The following is a 22,446-nucleotide window of genomic DNA, read 5'->3' as shown; positions in this document are numbered from 1 at the left end:
ATCTCAATAACCTTAACCACACAATTTTTTTTTCCGGTGTTGAGTTCCTCTTTGTAAATCCAAATCAAAACAATGGATATAATTAAACAAGATGTAGAAGAAATCCTGAAAAATACATTAATATTAATTATGATAGTAGATTGTGACAGTGGTGTTGTGGCTTAGTTGGTTTAAGTGATTTATGTTCTCTATTTAGAATTATAATTTAACTTCACCAACAGCTTATTCAATTAAGTCATCACAGATGATGAGTGTATGCAAGGAGAAAGGAAGGTAGACTCATTATTACAGACACAAAAGGTTGCTCATTTTTTTCCAGAGCCCTCCCAAGCTTTAATAGAAAAAGCATTGCATTATTGTGTCAGAATCCAGTGAAATAAAAGCCAGGACACAAGTTCATTTGAAAAATATTGTAATGATTGGTTACTGGTACACATTCAAGCCCTATTCTTGGTCAGGGAAAAACAGCTTCAGTGCATTACCAGTGAATTTACTATAGATTTACAGAATTGATAACTCAACAGTTTTAGAAAAACTAAAATAAGTCAATATATTTAGAATTTAGTTACAAAAATTGTCAATCTTCCCAACAAGGCACAGGGGGATGTACAGTAGCCCTTGCATCCCTCTTAGAGAGCATCTGCATATCTGAATACATCTGCTGCTCTTCAATATCAAACTGTGGGAGCACAGTCGTCATGCAATTACAGCAGAGTGCAACATGGTGAAGTGGTGGAAGAACGTAGCATATCAAAATCTCTCCAGAAAATAAAAAGACTGAATCTAAGATAAAAGTAATCTAGTACCATTAATCAAAGATATTAATAGGGAGATTTCAACCATATACAGTATTTATAATATCTGCAAAAATGATATTCAACAATCACTTTCAAACAAACTATCCTATATCTTGAGTTAAATGTGCAATTAATAGCATTTGGGAGAGCAGGTTGACTTCTATACACACTTCTTTATTAAAAAAAACACCTGAACTAGTTAGTTATTGCTATAGAAACGTGTTCAATCTAGCGTCTAAGGGTGGATGCTCCTGTGTTGGAGGACAGATGTTGAGACTGTCCAGTGGTATTAATGTATATATTAAATGCTGTACTGTTCTTTTAAGAAATAAAAAGACATTACACAGTGCTAATTCCTCCCTAGTTTAAATGGGATCTGGATGACTGATCCATTTCCCCTGGTTCATCTCAAACCCCTCTCTAGTTCAGCAGACACTTTGAAAGGATCTCCAAAAGTCTTTGCAGAGCACTTGAACTTTAGCTTGCTTGAAAATGTCTCTGATTTCCTCATTTAAACCTGTGAACATCTTAACTCACTAACCTTGCCATCACTACCCTGACTGAAAGTACAGAATCACTACTTGTACTTTATGACATTATTCCTATAACCAGAGAAGCATTATCTGGCAAAAAAACAAGAACACATGTTATTCAAAGTGACTATTGTTAAAGCTACATACAGTATGTTAAGCCTTTCCCTTTGTATCAGGCCTTCCTTTAACAACCTGTGTGAACTGAAGTCATTGTGGACAAAATATCACACATTGCTATCCAGGTGCTTAATGCTGATATGTTCTTGTCACTCGTCATCAACCCATTACTGTCTGGTTAATTGGATCAGTGCCATCCAAACTAGAGACTGGTTTGAATCAAAGCCCTTGTCTGTCTTTTTGCTTAAAATATTTACCCATGCAGGTACTGTTGTTATGAACAGTTTTTTCTTCTTATAATTAGAGCCTTACCAGAAGGCCTGTATAAAAGTTGAATAGAACCCCTTCAGAAAGAGAAGAGGAAATATCTACCACAGATTGAAGTTCTCACATCTCCACGTTGCCCTCTGAATATCACCTGCTTTATGATACTGAAAGTATAGGCCCGTTTCTCGGCTTCAAAAATAGCGTAAATCTACAAAGCCAAACCCTCAAATCACACTATTTGCTGCACAGAGTGAGACTTTCAATATAACCATAGTTGTATGGGCACTTGGAGCAAATAACATTAAGCTTATGCAAAGAAAAAACGAAAAACGCCCCATTACATTCAGCCATGACAGATCCTCTTTGTTTTAACACATATACAATATGTAGAAGCAGTGTTATTTTCTGTTCCTCTTTCTAAAGTAAAAACTACGTCAGTTATTATATTGTGAATTACTTTTCCTGGAAGGTACAAAACAAATGGATTAGTTGGTTCAGTGAAAATGCATCATTAATGCTGCAGTAAAAAAACGGGCATTTTCGAATTCAAAGCATTTATATGTGGATAACATTTCTCATTTCCATAACAGTGGGGAAGTCGTATTGACCAGTGAAAATGTGTCAAAAGGTAAAGGCTCTCAACTCAATACAAACATCTCCAAAAGCGCTCTTCATTCGGGTCGTACAGGACGCTCAACAGAAAAGAGCAGTCATCCAACTAATCTCGAGAAAGACCGCAAGTAGATCCAAAAGATAATTATATTAAAACAATTTGTATTACAATCTTTCGCAGTCAGGAGACCTCACAACAACAACAACAACAACTCCTTGGCCAATAAGGAGGATGTGCTTTAGATAATCTAATTTCCTCTGCTGTAATGGTGATTAAGGATTCAGTCCTATAGAGGGCGCTTCAGGCTAGAAAGGACCTCAGATTTCAATGCAGCTTCGTGCTACTGCTAGCTTATAAATAATTAATATATCAGAAATCTAAAGTTTATTTTTTCCATTTTCCTTCATGGTATTAAAGAAAGAGGAAAAAGAATATAAGAAGGTTTATTGTTACACAAACCCCCTCCCCCTCTTCAGACAGTGTCGTTCAGAGTCTCCGTAGAGAGCCAGATCCTCGCCCCGTTCAGGAATTTGCTAATGGGGGTCCCATGGTTACCGCCGCGACACAGGTTACCCGTTGGAGAGAAGGGGAAGGAGGAGGTAAGGACGTCAGAAGGTGAAGGGGGGTCATGTGGGGAACTGGCCTTAAAATACATCCTCCTTTGGTCTGAGAGGGGCCCACTTGGGCTGGGGAGAGGCCCGTTGCCGGGACCACGTCCTTTATACTGCCTGAGCCGGTTCTGCAGAATTTCAATTTCGTCGACCAGTTGGGAGAGCTTGCGGTAAGCGGTGACGGGGCCTCCTTTGGGGATGCAGGCTTCAGGAACCCAGCGCAGGAAGTAGAGCTTCCAGAGAGCGAGGTGCGAGGGCACGAGCAGCGGGATGAGGAGGCCCTGCTGGTCCGTGGGGCGAGAGAACCAGTCTCTGAAGAAGCGCTCTGACGGGCTTTCGTCTTTAACGGGGGAGAAATCAGACCTCAGCTCCGACACCAGGGAGCCCCGCCGGGTCAACGTGTCTTCCCCGACCTTCGTCCCATTGCGCAGAGACGCAGGCATCCCTCGCAGTGTGTGGCTGTACGCCTTCTGTTGGAGGAAGGACACACTCGTTTAGTGGGAATAAACTAGAGCTATGTGACCATCTTTTCTTTATGTAACCATCAAATCTCAGTTGCAGTAATCAGAACTGCTGACTGGACGGATTGTTCATGTTAAACATTTACTCCATCAGGAATAGTGTGTATTTCAGCAAAATGCATATCATCAAATGGTCATATCTAACAGCCTGAAGAATAAGAGGGCAGAAGACAAAGCTGACCTATTTCGGAAATACCTACACAAGATTATTGATCTTCTGACCTTCAAAAAAAGAAAGCTTTGGAGTTGTGGGCAACCTACATGATTTAGAAACTATAGAGGTATCTACAATGTATTTACACTCTAGATACCCAACCTGCAGAATAAAAATAAAACTTAAACATTAAAAATTAGGATAAAAATGTTCCTACTTCAAATAGTAAAAAAAGTAAATACAATTGTGATTTAAAGTTTTTACCGAATAATAGAAGTTTAAAACTTGTATGCAGACTTTAAAAAGTCCTTGCCGTTAAACAACCTTACAACTTGTTTTCAACATGGCTTCAAACAACTAAACTGAGGTTGAAAGTCCACACTGTAATTCAAGTGTTGCGTATCGAAGGTAGTAAACGACGGCATCTAAAACCATGTGCTGCTACTGCTGCTATAAAACCGTAAACTCAGTTTGTTGTGTACCTTTGTGCGTCTGAAGGTCTTCACTTCCCCATTCTGAACGCAGGCCACTCCTTTGCCGACGTACATGGGGTTGTTGAAGAGGGTTTGGTCTTTGGGGGAGAACTGCTGCGACCAGTCCCAAACCGGAGGGAAGTACACAACCTGGTCTTCTCCGTGAGGGATGGCTTTATTCTTGGCAAAGTCCTGTCCAGCAAACACAAGGTTATTTATAATCTGGAAGTGTAAACAGTATTTTTCTGACCACAAGCTAAATGTGTTCTTATCTGTTAGAATACGTTGCACTCTTTCCAGTAAATGATCTGACACATGCAGAAGGACATTTCAGTCTTTGACATGGGAAAGTAAACCACAAAAACATGTTGCTTTGTTACACACTGTCACCTTGAGTTATGACAAGTGCTTTCATTGGTCTTGGACCACTGAGTTTGGACATTCAGACATCTAATATAACCCCTTTAAACAAGCACAAATCAGAGGTTTGTGCATTGGTTATGGACACATCTTTTTATTAAGCAACAATCATTTAAAAAAAAATCATGTTCTCATTTCAACATCATTTAGGATCATGGATCATGGTGGAATCCGTTGCATTTAGTGCACAACATCGACATAACTACACTGTAGCTATGTACGAATGACAATAAAAGCCTTGAATCTTGTATCTCTTACCATCAAATGCTTAGCTTGCTGTTTGGAAGAGTTGAAGAGGAAAGTACTGAAGAGTGGGATCCACATGCTGTCACTCAGGACAGTCAGATAGGACTCTGTGAACTCGAACGCTGCCGGGTACTGGCTAATCATCTGCGACACGCAGTCCAGGAACAGCAAGAACAGCGGGGACTGGAGAGAGAGAGAGAGAGAGAGAGAGAGTGGGAGAAAAACATGTAGGAAGCGTTAGTGTCTTAGTATTTCTATTAGATCGGAGTTGGTTTTAAACTGTCTGACAAATACCTCCTCTTTGTCATTCTTCTTTAAGTGGTTGCATCTGTCTAAGAAGCGATGGCCAGCCATCACCCACTCCTTCTGCACCAAACTCTGAAAGCCAACGAGGCTGCGATAGTGAGGGTCCAACATGAGCTGCACCAGGGAGGACACCACACAGTTCAGGTCTCTGTCCTCCTCCTCTGTACAGGGAGAACAAATACAGATTCAGACTTTTACACCTGCTGTTGGATGAAATTGAAATGTTCAAAGTCACGTTGCTACAATATCACAATCAATGGATCAGGAAAATCTAAAGTGAAGTTCACCATCATGCAATAAAGTAAAGAAAATATGCTGTTGCTAAGTTTACCTTGAAGAATGACTGAAGCATTCTTTCCATCCAGCTGGTACACTATCTCTGCTGAGTGCTTCAGGAAAGCCCTGCAGTCACAAACAGCAGATAAATCTCCATTCATTTTCACACACAATGTATTTCCAATGATACAGCATAATTACATTAGTTGGATAACTTAAACAGTAAAAAAAAGTATGTGTACATTAACCTTAACTTAGACTGTCCATACGAATTGTTTGTAAAGGGCTGTTATGTTCCAGATGGAATTATAAAGTTAAAACGAACATCACACCAGCATAATATTTCAATTTTTAATAAAGTTTATAAAGACTCAGGTTGTTTACATACCTCACATACTCCAGCCATCTTGAGTTTTCAATAGATGAGAACCACCTCTCGTCTGACTCCTCAAAATGATCTGCACACAATCAAAACACTTAAAAACATCTACAAAACTATACACAAGTATGAGAAGAAATGTTCCCATTTGAAAAAAGGTACATTTTGATGTATTTCACACGTATACACAGGTATATGGAGATGCAGATTGACTGTGATTCGGCTCACCTATGACGCAGATCTGCCTGACTTTGACAAAACCACTCTGGATGTCCTGGATGTTGGGCAGACACTTGTCCAGATCTGACCTGAGGACTTCACTGCGCTGTGGGTGGCTTTTTGTGATGGCAGTGAAGACCCTACCACAAAACACGAGAGGTCTTAAAACAGCAATGGCAACATCTCTGCAATACATCATCATCAATATATTTATATAGAACTTTAGCATATTCAACGTCATTACCAAATACCTGTACCAAATAATACCGGTTAACATTTTTATCAAAATTAGATGAAACTTAATCAATTTTTTCCACTAGTGCAGTTCAACATGACTGTTTTTGGATTCCAGATTCCACACTTAATAGACATTTTGAAATCTGAATAAAGTAAAGGAGTTGGTGTACTTCTGATCGATCCTCCTCTGCTGCAATGGATCACTTATGACGGCCATGCGGACCAGAGCACTTCCATTTGGATGATTCCAGCACCAGAGCTACAAGGACAGAAATGAATCAGCAAATAAAAGGGATGCTAAAGTTTATTCAACTGGTGTACAACAGATAGTTATTAGTCTATTAGTGTTCCTATATGTGCCGTTACAATTACATTATAAGCCTAATAATAAATAGAGATAAATTAAGTTGTACTAAGCAAAGCTCAGCAACCTACGGAGCCCCCTAGGGGACATGGAGAAGAAAAAATAATGTGTTTGAAAAAAAAATAATGTTTGCGAGATCTCGCAATAGAGGCGAAGTCCCTCCCTTTCCGGGGGACCTCCATGGGACCTTATTTCGGAAAGATTATGTATTGAACTCAATGGCGAAAGAAAAGTTATCTTTCGATCCCGTTTGAATTGTGTCACGAATTACACATATGATGTTTGTCAATTTAAAAGATAATTTTGCAAGTAAAAAAAAATATTTTTTGCCGTAAAACTTTGAAGTAAGACTTTTTTGTGTGAAACCGCTCAATGAACTACATCTCTGATCTCGCACAACAACACACAACACCAAGATGGCCGTCACTACTGTCTTGCCAAACAAGGGATTGCCTACCCTCACTATCAGCACAATGAAACACGTCCAGAAGAATGTCATGCAAAGCTGCCTGCCTGCCTGCCTGCCTGCCTGCCTGCCTGCCTGCCTGCCTGCCTGCCTGCCTGCCTGCCTGCCTGCCTGCGATTCTCCCTGAACTGCCTGATCTTTTTAATGTGCAATGTTAACCATCTGTGCAGATAGCATGAAGTAGAAAAGATCTCTGATGCTAATGTGGCGTTAGCGTTAGCATAGATGAGAGTAACAGATGAGTCACTTCCGGGCAAAAATTACGGCTCCGCCGACTTTTGGGGGAAAACAAAGCTGTCATTTGAATGGCGGTCAATTCAAATTCTGAAGTTTTTGCCAATCCGATCAGAAATTTAAGAAAACTGTGGATTTTTGGATCTTCAAAGAGCCCGATTACAATGGCCAGACAGGCAAACAATGTGCAGCTGGAGGAGAGAGGAGTGCTTAGGGGCCGTCTACAAACTGCTACGCCGAAAATATATACTTGTAGAAAAATTCAATAACTTCATTTTTTTAAGATGAAGTGCTACCAAAATCTCTTAACACATCAATGGTTATGTTGTTCTTACAGTATACCACCTATACTGAATATGTCCCCTCGCTCTGAGTGTTCTCTTGAGGTGTCTTTCACTTATGTGAAACTCGTGCCTATTGCCAAGCACTGATGTTATATCTTTATATTTTAGGCCAAGCTCAAAGTAAAAATCGATGAACCGCTCCATTGTTGTGGTTTCTGTGTTGCCGAACTGACCCGGAAGTACATTGAGCTAAATCAAGCCCCCAGGAAGTGCGCCGGACTCTTTGCCAAAAATTCATTGTGTCCAAACGGCGGTACTACAATTTCCGTATCAGTCCGTGACGTCACTAGGCCCAGAAAGACTTTTTCCCATTGACTAACATGGGGAAAGAGACGTCTTTAAATCAGTGGATACTTTTTTTTTTTAAAACTAAATAAACTACCCAGTGTGAACAATTGTATAGCCCTTATTAGAATCATTAAGTCCTTAAAGTGGTAAAATGCACTAAAAGCCAAATCTAGATTTATTGTATCTCTCCATTCATTCTAGTGAGCCGAGAGTGGGAGCACGGGAGGCGGGGCTTAAGGGGCGCATGCTCTATGACTGCACATACGGGTTCTTCTGCCGTGGCAGCCAGGCTTGATGGACAATCTGTGACGTTTCGCTCTCTCAAAAGTTGGGCCATTTTGCCTTCATGCGCCAATGAGCAGCTTTCATAGGAAAGAACGAGACTCCGCCTCCCACGCTGTATCCAGTTCTTATTATACATCCATGAGCTAAATGAAAAGTGTTGCGGCACAGTGTTAATGCAGATATCAGAAAACTCACAGGGATGCGGTGGTCAGTGAAGAATACGGAATACTTCTTTAGATCCTCGTCTGCCAGAGAGACCGGGACCACAATGTACTCTGGGAGACTAAAAGAAGAAGGAAGAGTGAGAGAAAGAGGTTTGTTATACAGGAATCAAAGACCAAGGCACCATTAAATAAAACAATTTCAATTATATTGTTAGAAAGACTACAAATAAGTCAAAGTGTTTCGCCTCTTGCTGACATACCATCATATTTAAGGTAGTAAAAGCCATGATTGTATTGTTACTAACCATTTAACAATGGGTTTGCTGGGCCTGTAACAAATATCTGAGCCGCTGAGAAGCTTTTATAGTGAGTTTCTTTTATTCAGTTTCCCCTCATATACTTAAACCGAGTGGAGTGAGTATTGTTTTTAGCCCCATGTTATGTGTACTGCTTCTTGCAAACTACCATTATGCAATTTGTAGTCCATTTAACACAGTACAATCCTTACTTCAAACCCACCATGATGTCACCACTGAACTCCGATGAATAGCATGTATTGTTAAAAGCAGACCTGCATGTTACACCGAGACATTCAGTTTTTTTTCTTGAGTCTCGTATGAAGCAAGGAAAAAAGGCCTACAGTGTAAATATACTGTCTTGCCAAAACATACTAGGTATGAGTAGAGGGGACATTTAGTGCATTCAACAGCTAAGGCCAAGTGAGGGAACTACAGACATGCTCTGCCTATACTGCTGGTGAATAGCAAGCATCAAACAACACAAGCTGAAAACCTTTGTGAGATGGCAAAGCCCTCGTTGATGGAGCACACTCTCCACTCTGATGCTCCTGTTCTCTTGATCTCCCGATCCAGGTCCGAGGGGCGGTCAAATATGGGGGTCCGTAATCCTTCTCGCGGGGTGGAACCATTGACTCGCTCCCCTGGAAATACACATACATGAATATACAAAGATAACAGTAAAAAAAGAACTTGCTATGTCTTAAAGGTCACCTATTGTGCAAAATCCACTTTTTCATGTCTTTTATACATAAAGATATCCCCCCCTCTGTGTAAAGAGATTCTGAAAGCTTCAGGAAAAAAGATTCGCTCACTTTTTGTCCTGATCCATTTATATGTCTGAAAATGAGCGAATCAGATTTTGGCCACTTTATGATATAACGTTTTTTTGGCTTGTGTAACCATTAGCCAATCGCCAACCAAGGTAACCCCCCCCCACCACCTTATCGCCTGAATCTCCCCCTAGAGCACCATTGGGTTCTTTTTAACCAAATATCTCTCAGAGGGGCGTGGGGAGTGGCTCCTTATTTTTCATCTAAAGTAACAGACAGAGAATCAGCACTTTTGAAACAGGGCTTAAACAGAGGGGATTATGGGATGCTACTATGCATGATCTGTTTGGTATTTGGAGCCAAACACTTGAGAGACATGTTTTGTATATATCTGAGACCTATAATATATTGATGAAAAACAGTATAATAGGGGACCTTTAAAGAAACAATAAAATACATTTGACATGCTACTCTATATGCCTACCTTTAGATTCATGATAGCGCCGCCCTTGGTACTCAAAACCAAACAGCAGTTGAAGATCAGCTGGGTGGGAATAGTGGGCAATAGCAAGGCAAACCTGGAATAAAAGGGAGAAAAATAAGTATCGGACATGCACATTACAAAACAATATGATTAAACATGAATGGAGGAATCAATTAAACATTACGTTTCAGCTTCCAATCTCAGAAACACTCAGAGGTCTAAAAGTGAGGAATATCTTTTAGCCATACAAAAAGAAGAACAAGTGAAACCTGGGAAAGAAAATGTTTAACACTCAGCCTACGGCCCTGGGTTAACAGGAAGCTCACTGTGGCTCCACTGGAGTCACACAAAGCCTGCCATTCAGGAGAGGACACAAAAAAGGTGTGTGTGTGTGTGTGTGTGTGTGTGTGTGTGTGTGTGTGTGTGTGTGTGTGTGTGTGTGTGTGTGTGTGTGTGTGTGTGTGTGTGTGTGTGTGTGTGTGTGTGTGTGTGTGTGTGTGTGTGTGTGTGTGTGTGTGTGTGTGTGTGTGTGTGTGTGTGTGTGTGTGCGTAGTCAAGGCTGCTCTCAACTCTGTAATTTCCTATGGCAAAATAAGCTATTATAGGTTGGGTTAATTCCATATGTCACCAAGAAAAAGAAAAAAAGAACTGAGCCTGGTTTTAGGTTCACACTGTAATTACATACATGGTGTCCATAAATACACCCACAAGTATTGAGGGGGGCAGACTCATTTTCTATTTTCAGTGCTCTATTCATAATCATCCCTGCAGATTAGGTTGTAAGCAGCAGAGTATGGGCTCAGAACAGTCTCATAATACACACATGCACACAGAAGGATTCACACTTGTATTTCATGATCCGCAAAAGGATTCACACTTGTGTTTTTCAATGCACACACAAATGTGTTCCGTTTCATATACATGTAAATAAAATCCAAACACAGAAAAAAGTTTTACATATGTATTTTTGATCCTCACATATTTGTTTTCCGTTTAAAACCTCTGAACCCGCAAACACAAACCGCTTTCTGTGCACGGATCGCTGTGCATTCGTGTGTGGGTTTTTTGAGACTCCCCTGACGGTCAGCCGATTTGTACTTGTAATGTTTTCTATCTATAGCCAATCAGATGTCTCCTCAATTCTAAGCCAATCACATGAGCGCGCACCCACGAGGGTATGATTTCTTGCGTTCATGACACTTCATATACGCATTTTGCGCTGTCCGGTCAGCTCGCTAAACAGAGGGCGGAGCTTCAGGTGATCATGCAGAGCTGCGTGTCTACGTCAGACTCAGCAGCTGATCTGATCTCTCTCTTGCGTCCGGTTATACTTCACTCGCGTTTATGTCCATATCGATCAGATCCAGCTCTCCTGATCGGCCTTTATAGAGAGCACCGATCAAACTATTTTGAGTGAATATCGGCCGATAATGATTCCCTGTTGACAGTTCACTGTCTAGCACTGGCTTCGTAGTGCACTGATCGGTTAGGCTAAGCTAACCCGTTAGCTGCTCCCTCCACACTCACAACAACTTCATACAGACATATAAAGCAGCTGTATTCGTCATACAGGAAACACACATTTAAAATGGTTTTGCCTGCCGTTTTTGTGTACAAGCATTCATCAATGGTTTGGAAAGTGGCGCTGTAGCTTAATAATATTAAGGCTTGTATTTGCGTGCATTTCTTGTTCGGAAAATGTACTGAGAGTGGAGGTGTCCTGAGATTAGCGCCTGCAGGCATGCTCCATGGACCTGTCAGCTCCGGACTGCGCAAAATGCGTACATGAAGTGCTACGTCATGAACGCAAGAAATCTACCCTCGTGGGGGCGCGCTCATGTGATTGGCTTAGAATTGAGGAGACATCTGATTGGCTATAGATAGAAAACATTACAAGTACGAATCGGCTGACCATCAGGGGAATCTCAAAAAACTCACACACGAATGCTAAGCGATCCGTGCACAGAAAGCGGTTTGTGTTTGCAGGTTCAGAGGTTTTAAACGGAAAACAAATATGTGAGGATCAAAAATACATATGTAAAACTTTTTTCTGTATTTGGATTTTATTTACATGTATATGAAACGGAACACATTGTGTGTGCATTGAAAAACACAAGTGTGGATCCGGAAATGTGAATCTTTCTGTGTGCATATGTGTATTATGAGACTGTTCTGAGCCCATAGCAGAGTCAATCAAATAAAGAGCCTGCTGTATTTTTTAAATGAATTCAAAAGGGACTCGTAACACTGCTGGTCATAAAACTGTTCGATGCATACTGTTAGCCAAATGTGCTGCAGGTATTTGCTGTGGAGCTCCAAGTCCTCTAATACCTACACAACAATTGCTCCCAGATGACAGGGGAGGAGATCAGCCATGCAACTATGTACATTCACACTCAGGCCCTTTTCACTGGCACACTGTCGAGAGATATTCAGCTGCCTGACTCTCAGGGGCTATGTAGTGAGGCTGGGGGAAGCCAAGAGCTCCTGGAGACATTTGTGTACATCATTAACAAATACACATGTATTTACAGAACACTTACAATTCCAGATAAACCAAATAAAGAATGTTTGTTTTCTTACTTTTGGCTATGTCTGGAGTTTGTTGGTGATACCTTGGTGAGAGATCATGTTCCTAGGGTCTGAAAGGTTGTTGAAACCTTCTTAGTTTAAATGTATTTGCAACAATTTGTTTTTCTTGGCTGATTCTTGTTTCTGAACTTGAATACAAACTTTTTTAAATTTTCACAGAAAAATGTAATATTAGCTGTATGTCTTTATAAAACATGACTAAACGACTTACATTTTCTCTCGTCTAAGAGGTCAGTAAAGCCTGCATTGCTGCTGGTTACCACAACAGCTCAACTCACAAAACAACTGGCTGATGAAAATAAGGAAATGCATATTTTCTTGGCCTTTAAGGCACTTTCACCAATTTCTGTGATGGTACATTATTTTAGCTGGATTAAAAAAGGTAAAGCCTCGACATGATTGGTCCCTGTCTCTAAATTACAAGGACTTCCTTTCATTTATAATGTGTGCAACTATCTAACTACCGCACTATCCATCCCCTAAACATCCAAACATATCAATATATCCTGGCATTTATATAAAACAGATCTCTAAACTGGTGTGAAGATTGAATCATCTGTCCATCTACTCTCTGTGCAGGAGATGAGTCAGAGTCACGCTGCCAGTCGTTCCAACAATCAGGATCATTCTCAGTTTCCTTGGCTTGAATAAGCATTGTTCTCAATGTCTCTTACTCATTGCGGGGCTAATGGCCACACTGAAATGCATTTAGAGAAGTGAATTGTTTCTATATAGATGGAGGGAGTGAGAGAGTAGCACATCAAAGTTCTAAAGATATAAATATCTTTGTCACTGAGGAAGTGGTCGTGAGTGTGTGTTTGTATTGAGCTCAGAGTCAAGAAAGGAAAAGTTTGGTCAGCAACAGTGAATGGATAAGGGACAGACACCGAGAAAAGGAGAACGGATGATTAATACTGGGCAATTAGTCACTTGGAGGTAGGGCATTAGGATGTTAAAGACAATATGTGTAATCTAAATGCATTCTTTAAAATTGTGGCACGTATAAATCCAGTGGGCCCATGACTCACCTTTTTGGCCCCCTCAGGCCCAGCCTCGCCAAAGCAGAACCTTATGATGCGCAGGTCTTTGCAGTAGAGGATGAGCTCCGTCGGGTTAAACTTCAGCTTCTGGTTTGACCCCAACACTTTCTTCTTCCCTTTTGTATCATTAACTGACAGGAACAAACAAACACAACAGATGAATGCAATTTCCAATGATTAGAGATGCAAAATAAGAGCTTGGCAACAAATTCTAGAAAAAAATATTAGAAGCAGCTTGGATGAGCTTGACCAAATATTTAATGTTCATCCTATAATCATCAAATTACAGGAAAAGTGATGCACTATTACTACTATAACAGTTAGCAATGAACTTCAACTAAAGATATGCCATTGTGGATTACACTTGACATTCATTCATTTCAATATGAAGCAACATAACATTTGGGATTTTGGCAGGGATACCATACCACCTGACCCTGACAAATAAGATATTGTGTGAAAGCATCAGCAAAACATATTCATGTTTGATTATATTTGTATCCTATTCTTTATGCTCCCATACTTGTGCAAAGTTCCACAATGATAAGTGTCTTCAGTAGCAGTTTAAAAACAAGCCTTGTGCCTCACCACTTTAACACAACAAAGCGCGCTCTGGGCAGTTGCCCTTGCAGTGTCAGCAATTGATGCAATGTGGTACATAAACACGGCTAATCCCCGCCCTGCTGCGCTGCCACTAAACACTGCCTGAGCTGTGACATCACTTGTTATCAGATCACTGAGCAGGAAAGAGCAACAAACGACATCAGTCCACCAAGCTGTCAAAGATTGATAAGGGAGCAATCTGACTTTATTCTGATTGTAGATCACTCTTGTAAAATGACTTGTTTAAGATGCTAAGTGTTCCTTTTAAAGCAGTCGGCTGAGTACAAGTTTTAATCTGCTTAATACCGTTTCAAATGCTAAGACTAGCTTTCTTTTATGTTGTGTTTATCATTTGGAAACCAATAGTTTGGGATATATTGTCAAGTGATTAAACAAAATTATAATAGACAATTATACAATAACAAACCTGCAAAAAAAGACAATGTTGGCCAGAAATGTGATGTGACAACAGACGTACCTGTTACTACTTGCTCCAGACAGGTGAGGGGTATGTCGTGATCTCCAAGCAGGAGGTGGGACAGCTGGGACTTCTGTGGAAAACAACGGGAAAAAGTGACAGGTAGAAGTTATATTAATGACACCCATGACACGCTGAAACATTATCTGAAATACTGGTGGGTAGATTGAGTAGATCCCCTTAAGACTGAGACATGTTTTCATGTAAACAATCTTCCGCATAGCTGGGTATGACGTCTGTCTCACTTCTCGTGCGATATCACTGACAATGCAGTGCAGGAAAGTACACAAGTCTTCCTTCCTCTTTGCCAGCTGCACAAGCAAGCCAACATGGCTATCGAAATACACATGTTAAAGCTATTCTGCAGTAGGCTGGGGCAGTAATACATTCAACAAATGTAAAGCTAAAACTGTAGCCAATGGAAGCCAAGTCTTCGACTAAGACTAAATATTCAAAAAAGCACACAAATACCTGTTTGGAAGAGGCATCTTGAGGGATGAAGGAGACCTTGAAGTTGGTGCAGATCAACTTCCCCCAAAGGTCGTCCTGGCTGCTCTCAGCGCTGATGCATTTCCTCACAAAGTTCACCTCATTAACTACAATCTCCCCTGGTGACAAGCACATGAGATAAAAAGTCAGTGTAAAATCTGAAGTGTTCAACTACAGAGTTCAAGGGAGAGTAGAGTACATTAAGTGAGTTAACCCCATAAATGACATGTAGATAAATAAGACTTGCTGAACATAAATTCAACCTTACCAGGCTAAAATGTTGTGTGTGCGATCATTTATTAAATTGCTCATTTTTAGTTTTAGTTATTTATTATCCTGCTTGTGATTCGTAAAATATAACCCAACCCCACTGGTATCGTCCATCTTCATCTTTCTACCCTCATCTTTTCTGTTTTCTATTTGTACATTTAACCAAGTAGTAGAGCATCAATACATACAACAATTATATATTACATATTTATTCTATTTAAAAAAAAGTTCATTCTTGTTATCCATCCGTTTGAGACGGTGAAATTGACAATAAACGCACTTGAAAACTGGTCATGTAAGGATATGTTGCAAAACAACGTTGATGTGATGATACGTTGGAAAGCAACATGCAAGTCATAGAATTGAATACGCTTTAGGCATATCTTTTCCAATAAATACTCTCATATCTTAACATGACCACAAAACAGTTAATGCTGCAGTAAAAAGTTGCCCCAGGGATGTTCAAAGCATGAGAGCAGAGGCAGCAGGGTGGAGTCCTGCAGTCACATCAAAGGACTGTCTCAAAGTAACACACACACAGTAAGTTCAAAACATATCAGCTGATCATGAAAACTGTTCCTGTGTCTGGCTCCAAAATCAAGATGCAAAAGGAGAGACACCCCATCAATGGTAAAAGCTACATAGAAATGAATAGAAATGCTTTTTTAACAACCATTTAGCAGGTGCTTTATAAATGTTATTCATGTCGACCGCAACGGAAACAAAATACAAGTATGGCAGGTTTGCAAATGAGGATTTTTTCTAAGGAGCGGCCATGAGGAAACGTTTATAATATGTAAAACTGACATACAGCTTATGTTGTTTTACTTTTATAGATGACATCACTGTATATTCACTCAAAGTAACACTCTGCTAAGGGTGTGTTGAGCCTCTCCCATGAAGCTCCCAAATCAACAGCTGGGACCAGAATAAAACACTGAAATGGAGAATTTCCTGGCACTCCTGTTAATTCACTAGGCTCACTTAGGACCTTGATGTCATAGGGGAAAAATGTGCATTGCTTAACTCCTTTTTCTAAATCCACTTTTATGATAAGAGCTTTAAAGTGTTCTGTAAAACAGGAACGTCTTACAACAGAGAGGTGGGAAACGCCACACATAAACGGTGCTGCAAAGGGCACTAAACTGACGCCTGTGCAAATATAACTGGCAGGATGTTTCTAAATCCTCATGGGAGGGTGTATCGTGAGAATTTGTAACCCTTTGGTAAAGCCGACTCCACTTACGAGAATGACAAAATAAACTTACCTTGAAGTAACTTTGGCTCCAGCTTTTTAATAGGTGGTTCAAAAGTTCTCTTCACATCAGTCTGGGTCAAAAAGTAAAAATGACATGCAAGTTAGATACAAAATATTCTCTAGCAACATGCCTAGGATTTAAGTTTGTCAATGGATGCACGTTGAACAACCTGACAGCTGTTATGATTGGTTTTGTTGAATTAACGTTGCATAAACAGTTACACCATGCTGTTGCAATCGGTTAACTAAACTAGAAGGAACCAAAGATACACAGCAGTCAACTCATGCTATTAATACTGTATCCCCAAATACTGCTCAGACCTGCAGATACACACACATGTGTTTTTCATTGGTGGCTCGACTCAAGCACACTGATTAACAGTGAATGATGACTTTGAGTTTAAAGTGCTGACTTTCAGCTTTGAAAGTGTTAAGGGTGGAAGAATATAGGACGATAGTAGTTTTTACATTTTTAGTATTATGTATAGAAAAGGTTACAGTTTATACACAGTACATTAGTTGTGTTTGATCACACACAAAATGATTGTTTTATTATTTACAATGTAATGGGCTGTACACACTACACAGCCAAAACAAAGTCAGAAACTAGGGCTACGCAGTACATGAAAAAGCTACAATGAAATGGTCAAAGTATATTTTGTTTAATAGGAAAGTGTTGGAATTTAACAAAAACAAAACATCCGGTAAGATAGTGTAAAGGCCACTAATTTAAACTGAATCTTGATTTAGTGAATAAGTATTATTTCTCATAAACGTACAATCACTATAATGTATCTTGTGCAGTAAATCCTAGATTTACTTGGACACAAATAAACGTAATCTGTATATATTTGTATTTACAGTTTGACATGTTTAATTGATTGACAACACAAGAGCATAACAGAAGGATAATTTGATACTAGAATACATATATTGACACATTTCTTCTTTAAAAATGGTTTATGTTTTTCAAAAACTTAATTCAAAGCACTTCCCAACTGTTGACCATGCTAGGCCAAACACTGGTTATGCTTGGGAGTTTGGACCAGTATCTGTGAGCAAAGCTTTGACTTTCTGTGTGGAGAAGCGCATACACATGTAGGCAATACAAGGCCAGTGACAGCCCATTTCTCACACACTGGTGCCACATTCTGTTTGGAACCTATTCTCGATACCGGTATCAGATTCCCCAATAAAGTTTCAATTCTCCAAATTAAAAAGAAGTAGGTGCAAACTTTTGCTTGTTTTGCAATGTCTCAAACTAACAATTAAAACTTGTTTTTAGTGTTTGTTGATTCTAAACAACCAGTGGTGTAAACTAACTAATTACATTTACTGAAGTACTGTAATTTTTGAGATACTTGTACTTTATTTGAGTATTTACATGTGTTGCTACTTAGTGCTTCTACCCCACTACAATTCAGAGTTTAATTGTCTACTTTTACTCCACTACATTTAATAAATACCTTTAGTTACTTTTCACATTATATTCAACACTTAAAATAGGACTTTACACCTTTTTACACCTGGAGTAACATTCATAAGCTACCCTTCAGCATACAGAGTAATTGAAACTATCGGCACTTTTATCAGCTTTGTTAAAACACATTACTGCATCAATACTTATAATCAAAACATATCATTTAGATTATTCTGAAATAGCCCGATTTGCATAATGAGTATTTATTTTGATGCTGATACTTTTGTACTTTTTTAACCCTAACATTTACAATGCAGGAACTATACTTGTAACAAAGTATTCCTAAACTCTTGCAGTTCTACTTTTACTTTGGTACCAGTTTTGAGTACTTCTCCTTCCCTTGTAAACAACACAGCAGCAGCAAGTGAGGCTGCATACAGATTGCTATCTCTTCTTCTAATCACAACCACACGTTACATATATACTTTCCTTCCGCAGCCACACCGCAGTCACGAAAACCTAAGCCCTAAATTAATTCAAACTTTAATTTGACACTGTCTCGGTACGATGCACAAAAGTTTACTTTGCTGTTATCACTCTGAAGCAAAAAAGACATACCTGAACGGGAGGAAGATAACTCTTGAAGGTTGGTTTCATGGGTTTGACAGAAAACATTGTTTATGTCCGCCCTCAGCAGTTGGCTGTTTCCAGTGGAAAAAAACAACAACCCAAAAGGAGCCTTCAATAAAGTTTAGTCAGCTGAGTAAATCCGACACCTCCGTGTGTAAAATATTCATCGAGACGAGCCAGGCGCACGACGGCACTCCTCCATGTCGATAAACTGTCAGGGAGCAGATTATGTAGCTGGGAAAAGTTGACAGGAGTTAACGTTGAGACGTCGGTTTTAGCTTCGCTAGCTAGCTAGCATAAAGTACTTTATGAAGTTTATAAATGTTGTTCCCACGCAGATATAAAAGAACGGAAAAATAATGCATATGCGTCGGTCGAGTGTCTACATTTTCTTTCCACCTGTTACTGCACTAGCTACCCTCAGGGACTTCCTGAATGTCTAACTGATACAGACAAACGCAGAACCTGATGCTGTAAGGACTTAACGGCCATGTTTATAAAGAGGACCTGCCCTACTTCCGGGCTCCGCTGCTCAGCTCTACTTTTCGGACCAATACTGTCAAACTTGAGGCACTCTGCACACCTTCTTAGCTAAATTAATATACACTACTGTACATTATATACAATATTGATAACTTCTTCATATGAGATATAAAAAAAGATTGATTTGTGTTAGTTTACCTTGATCAAGTACACCACACATGGACTACAACTCCCACGAGACATTGTCAGAGTTAGCGGCTTAAGTGCGTAATTCGGTCATCTTTTTCTTTACAGTTATTTTATGTACACAACTATGTTAACTTTTAATAACAGGATCATTCATTTTATAATTGTTATAGTCAGACACAAACCACTGGAAATAATATACATATTGAAACCCAACCCAACCCATATTTTAGAACAGAGTGATATACAAAAATAAACAAGATTTTAAAAAAGTTGTTATATTATGCTTATATTCAAGTAAAAAAAATATATCATCCCATCATTGAAAACAGGATGTTTTAGGTTCTTATTTGAAGAGAAATACATTGGTAGATGATATGCACTAGGTGGCAATATTGTTTCATTAAGGACAGACAATTGCTAATAAACAGACTCAAATGAACTATTCATTGTTGCCTCACACACTTCAGTGTCCTTAACCTAATCTCAATTGTTCTATTTCAAATCTATTGCGAGTGCATTTAAACTCAACCTGAAATGCATTTATAACTACTCAAAAGCAAAGCAAAATATTTTAAGAGTTTACGTTTTTCATGAATTAATTCTGAAAAATTATGGCATAGAGAGAAAAGAGTAGGCTATAGTTAATATTTGTCCTTATTCTCTAAAAATAGAGAGGCCAAGCTGTTATTACAGATCTATGTCATCAATCTTCTGAGATAATCGTGAAAATGAATAAATGTGGCAGGATGAATTAATACAATTAACGAAACTGATAATGTCCAATATTGAATACCTTCAAGACAGTATTAAAACATAAAAAATAAAAACTGGCCAAGATTTTCAAATAATTTTATATTTTCTGTCAGGCCGAAAACTTCCACTTGGTGGTGACAAACCACTGCACATTTGGTATCACCAACACTCTATGAAGCATTCCTTTTTTATCTATTTATCATAATACATTATAACAGCTCTTTTTGTTTCCTCGTCTAACTAACATGTCTTACCGTCTGTCAATACAAGTTCAGGAGACAAGAGCTTCATGTTGTAGTGAGTATTCACATTGGTTCCCACCGGGCTATATTATATTGTCTTAATATTTATCTTAGATGTAAAAGTAAAGGTATATTTAGAATAAGACTTAGATATGATACACACACACACACACACACACACACACACACACACACACACACACACACACACACACACACACACACAGTGTGCCTACTGCACAGAGGTAGCCTGTTAGACAGGTTACACCCAGAGAGTCGCCCCACCGCCCAACATCATTGCAAGGCGAGCCTCAGTCTGGAGACTGGTTGTGAGAAGTGGACATTAGTGCCACCCAAGCACTTCAAAAGAGAAAGGCCTGTGAGTTACATTGGCCTGAGGGGGAAGTTGAACTCAATTATTCTACTGTACACATTTTTTTCAATAAATAGATCATTCTTCATTTAAAGTCATGAAGCACTGTAAACGACTTCCACAAGGTATACCAGTGATGTCCCTGGGATCCCGAGTGAAGATACGAAGATTATTCCACATGCTGCATGTAAAAAGGAAAATGTACTCGTATTCGTATATTGTTCTTTCAGACCTTGTATTAATAATGTGTATTGCATGGAATTTGAAACATAGCTTTGAGATATAATTGGCAACATTTAAGTTTCCTTTTGAAGTTATATATTGTGAATTTTACTCCAGATGTAACTCAAGTCTTAATTAAGTTGTATTAATCCAAATGTGCAAAGTAACTAAAGATATTAAATGGCCTGAAGTACACTATTTACCTCTGAATTGAAGTGGGATAGAAGTAGCAACAAATTAAAATAAAATTTCAGTCTGTTGTTTGGAAGTCCCAAAGCTGCGCATGCCCAGTCGTTCCTCTCCCAGCGCCTAATGAATATTTAAGCGTATTCCGCGTGCAGCGCCCTTTGATTGGATCTCCTGGCTGCGTTTCCTGTGTTATGTTTTAGAGCCGAGTTTTGAGGGCACTGCTCTCCGTAAATTACCATCCAGCTCTGAGTGTGATACTGCTGCTGCTGTCAGTGTAGGGCTCAGGTCTGTCCGTACAATGGACTGAGGACACCGCTGAGGATCCATGCATCCATGCTTTCTGGACTTTATCGGGAAAAATATCCTCTGTAAAATTGGATTTCGTCCACTGGCGTTAGCTTTGAACAACTACAGAGTTTTTGTTTGAACAGTGTGGACTTGACTGAGGTTCGCACAAACACTGGATCGCAGGGTATACGACGGAGAAGACTGTTGGGTTAAAGCCAAAGGATGGTGAGTGATATTTACACTGCCTCAGATATGATGATACTATTTACTTAGTACAGCCAATATAATCCACATGCTTAATAAAAGTTGGATCCTCTAGAGCTGTAAAAAAAACATATACTCGATATATTTATCTAATAAATCCCCCAAAACAAACAACATGTGATTTTAAATATGTTATGGTTATCTCTTCATACTTTTTCTATTAACCACATTTACAAATACTCAACTCCAGTTTCTGTTACTTAACCTCACAGATTGCCTATTGATGTGAGAAAAAGCTAACAATATGACATTTGTTGATATTGTTCTGCCCATATTTATGATAATCCCCCAACCATTAAAAGTCACCTGTCACTGACTCTTGATTCTGACAGTCGTATACTTGTTACGGTCTACACTTGAAGAGAAAGCAATTAGACAGCCCTGACCGATAACTTTTCTGAGTGACACCCAGATATAATGTCATTTAACATTACTCGTATGCATTATAGGTGCAGCATTTTCTTTAAAACTGGTTTGTCTTGGAAAAAGAGGCCTTCAGGGAGCATGTGTCAGGTGGAGTGTGTGTGTATTGTTTCCAGCATTGTTATCTGTGTGTGCACTGCATAGAGACAGGTTTTTCCTGGTTACTGAATGCCATCCCTGCAGCAGACACGCCTAGAGCCAAGTTATGGAGGAGGTAGTGTGGCCTTGTCATTGTGTTTTGGCAACAATTCCTCAAGCCACAGTCTTCTGTAGCATAATTCCCACTTTGGCTTTTGGACATTATATTACAGCTGGGATGCAGCTTTTAACATTCTTCTACGTTGATAATGACTGCTCATTCTTATTTGTTATT

At 39.4% G+C, this 22,446-nt stretch overlaps 2 protein-coding genes across 3 annotated transcripts in view; one reads left to right on the top strand and one right to left on the bottom strand.

Annotated features, from left to right (window-relative positions):
* Positions 1–395: 395 nt before the first annotated feature.
* mtmr10 (myotubularin related protein 10) lies at positions 396–19,153 on the bottom strand. The gene is made up of 16 exons (XM_079664581.1): positions 18,636–19,153; positions 16,608–16,668; positions 15,052–15,188; positions 14,581–14,653; positions 13,488–13,630; positions 9,868–9,961; positions 9,107–9,254; positions 8,346–8,433; positions 6,340–6,428; positions 5,942–6,072; positions 5,723–5,792; positions 5,390–5,460; positions 5,047–5,219; positions 4,765–4,935; positions 4,096–4,278; positions 396–3,408 (listed from the first exon to the last, which is right to left on the bottom strand). The coding sequence occupies exons 1-16, from the start codon at positions 18,690–18,692 to the stop codon at positions 2,800–2,802; spliced, it is 2,298 nt and encodes a 765-aa protein (XP_079520707.1). The 5' UTR covers positions 18,693–19,153; the 3' UTR covers positions 396–2,799.
* Positions 19,154–21,260: 2,107 nt separating this feature from the next.
* myo1ea (myosin IEa) overlaps positions 21,261–22,446 on the top strand; it is a 46,996-nt gene continuing 45,810 nt past the window's right edge. For both annotated transcript variants that reach the window (XM_079667288.1, XM_079667287.1), the window contains exon 1: positions 21,261–21,611. In XM_079667288.1, coding sequence (XP_079523414.1) covers positions 21,609–21,611 — 3 coding nt within the window. In that variant the 5' untranslated portion in view covers positions 21,261–21,608. The remainder of the gene's footprint in view (positions 21,612–22,446) is intronic.

The sequence above is a fragment of the Notothenia rossii genome, assembly GCF_949606895.1.
Source record: "Notothenia rossii genome assembly, chromosome: 2".
NCBI lineage: Eukaryota > Metazoa > Chordata > Actinopteri > Perciformes > Nototheniidae > Notothenia > Notothenia rossii.
This window is presented reverse-complemented; position numbering and strand designations above follow the sequence as displayed.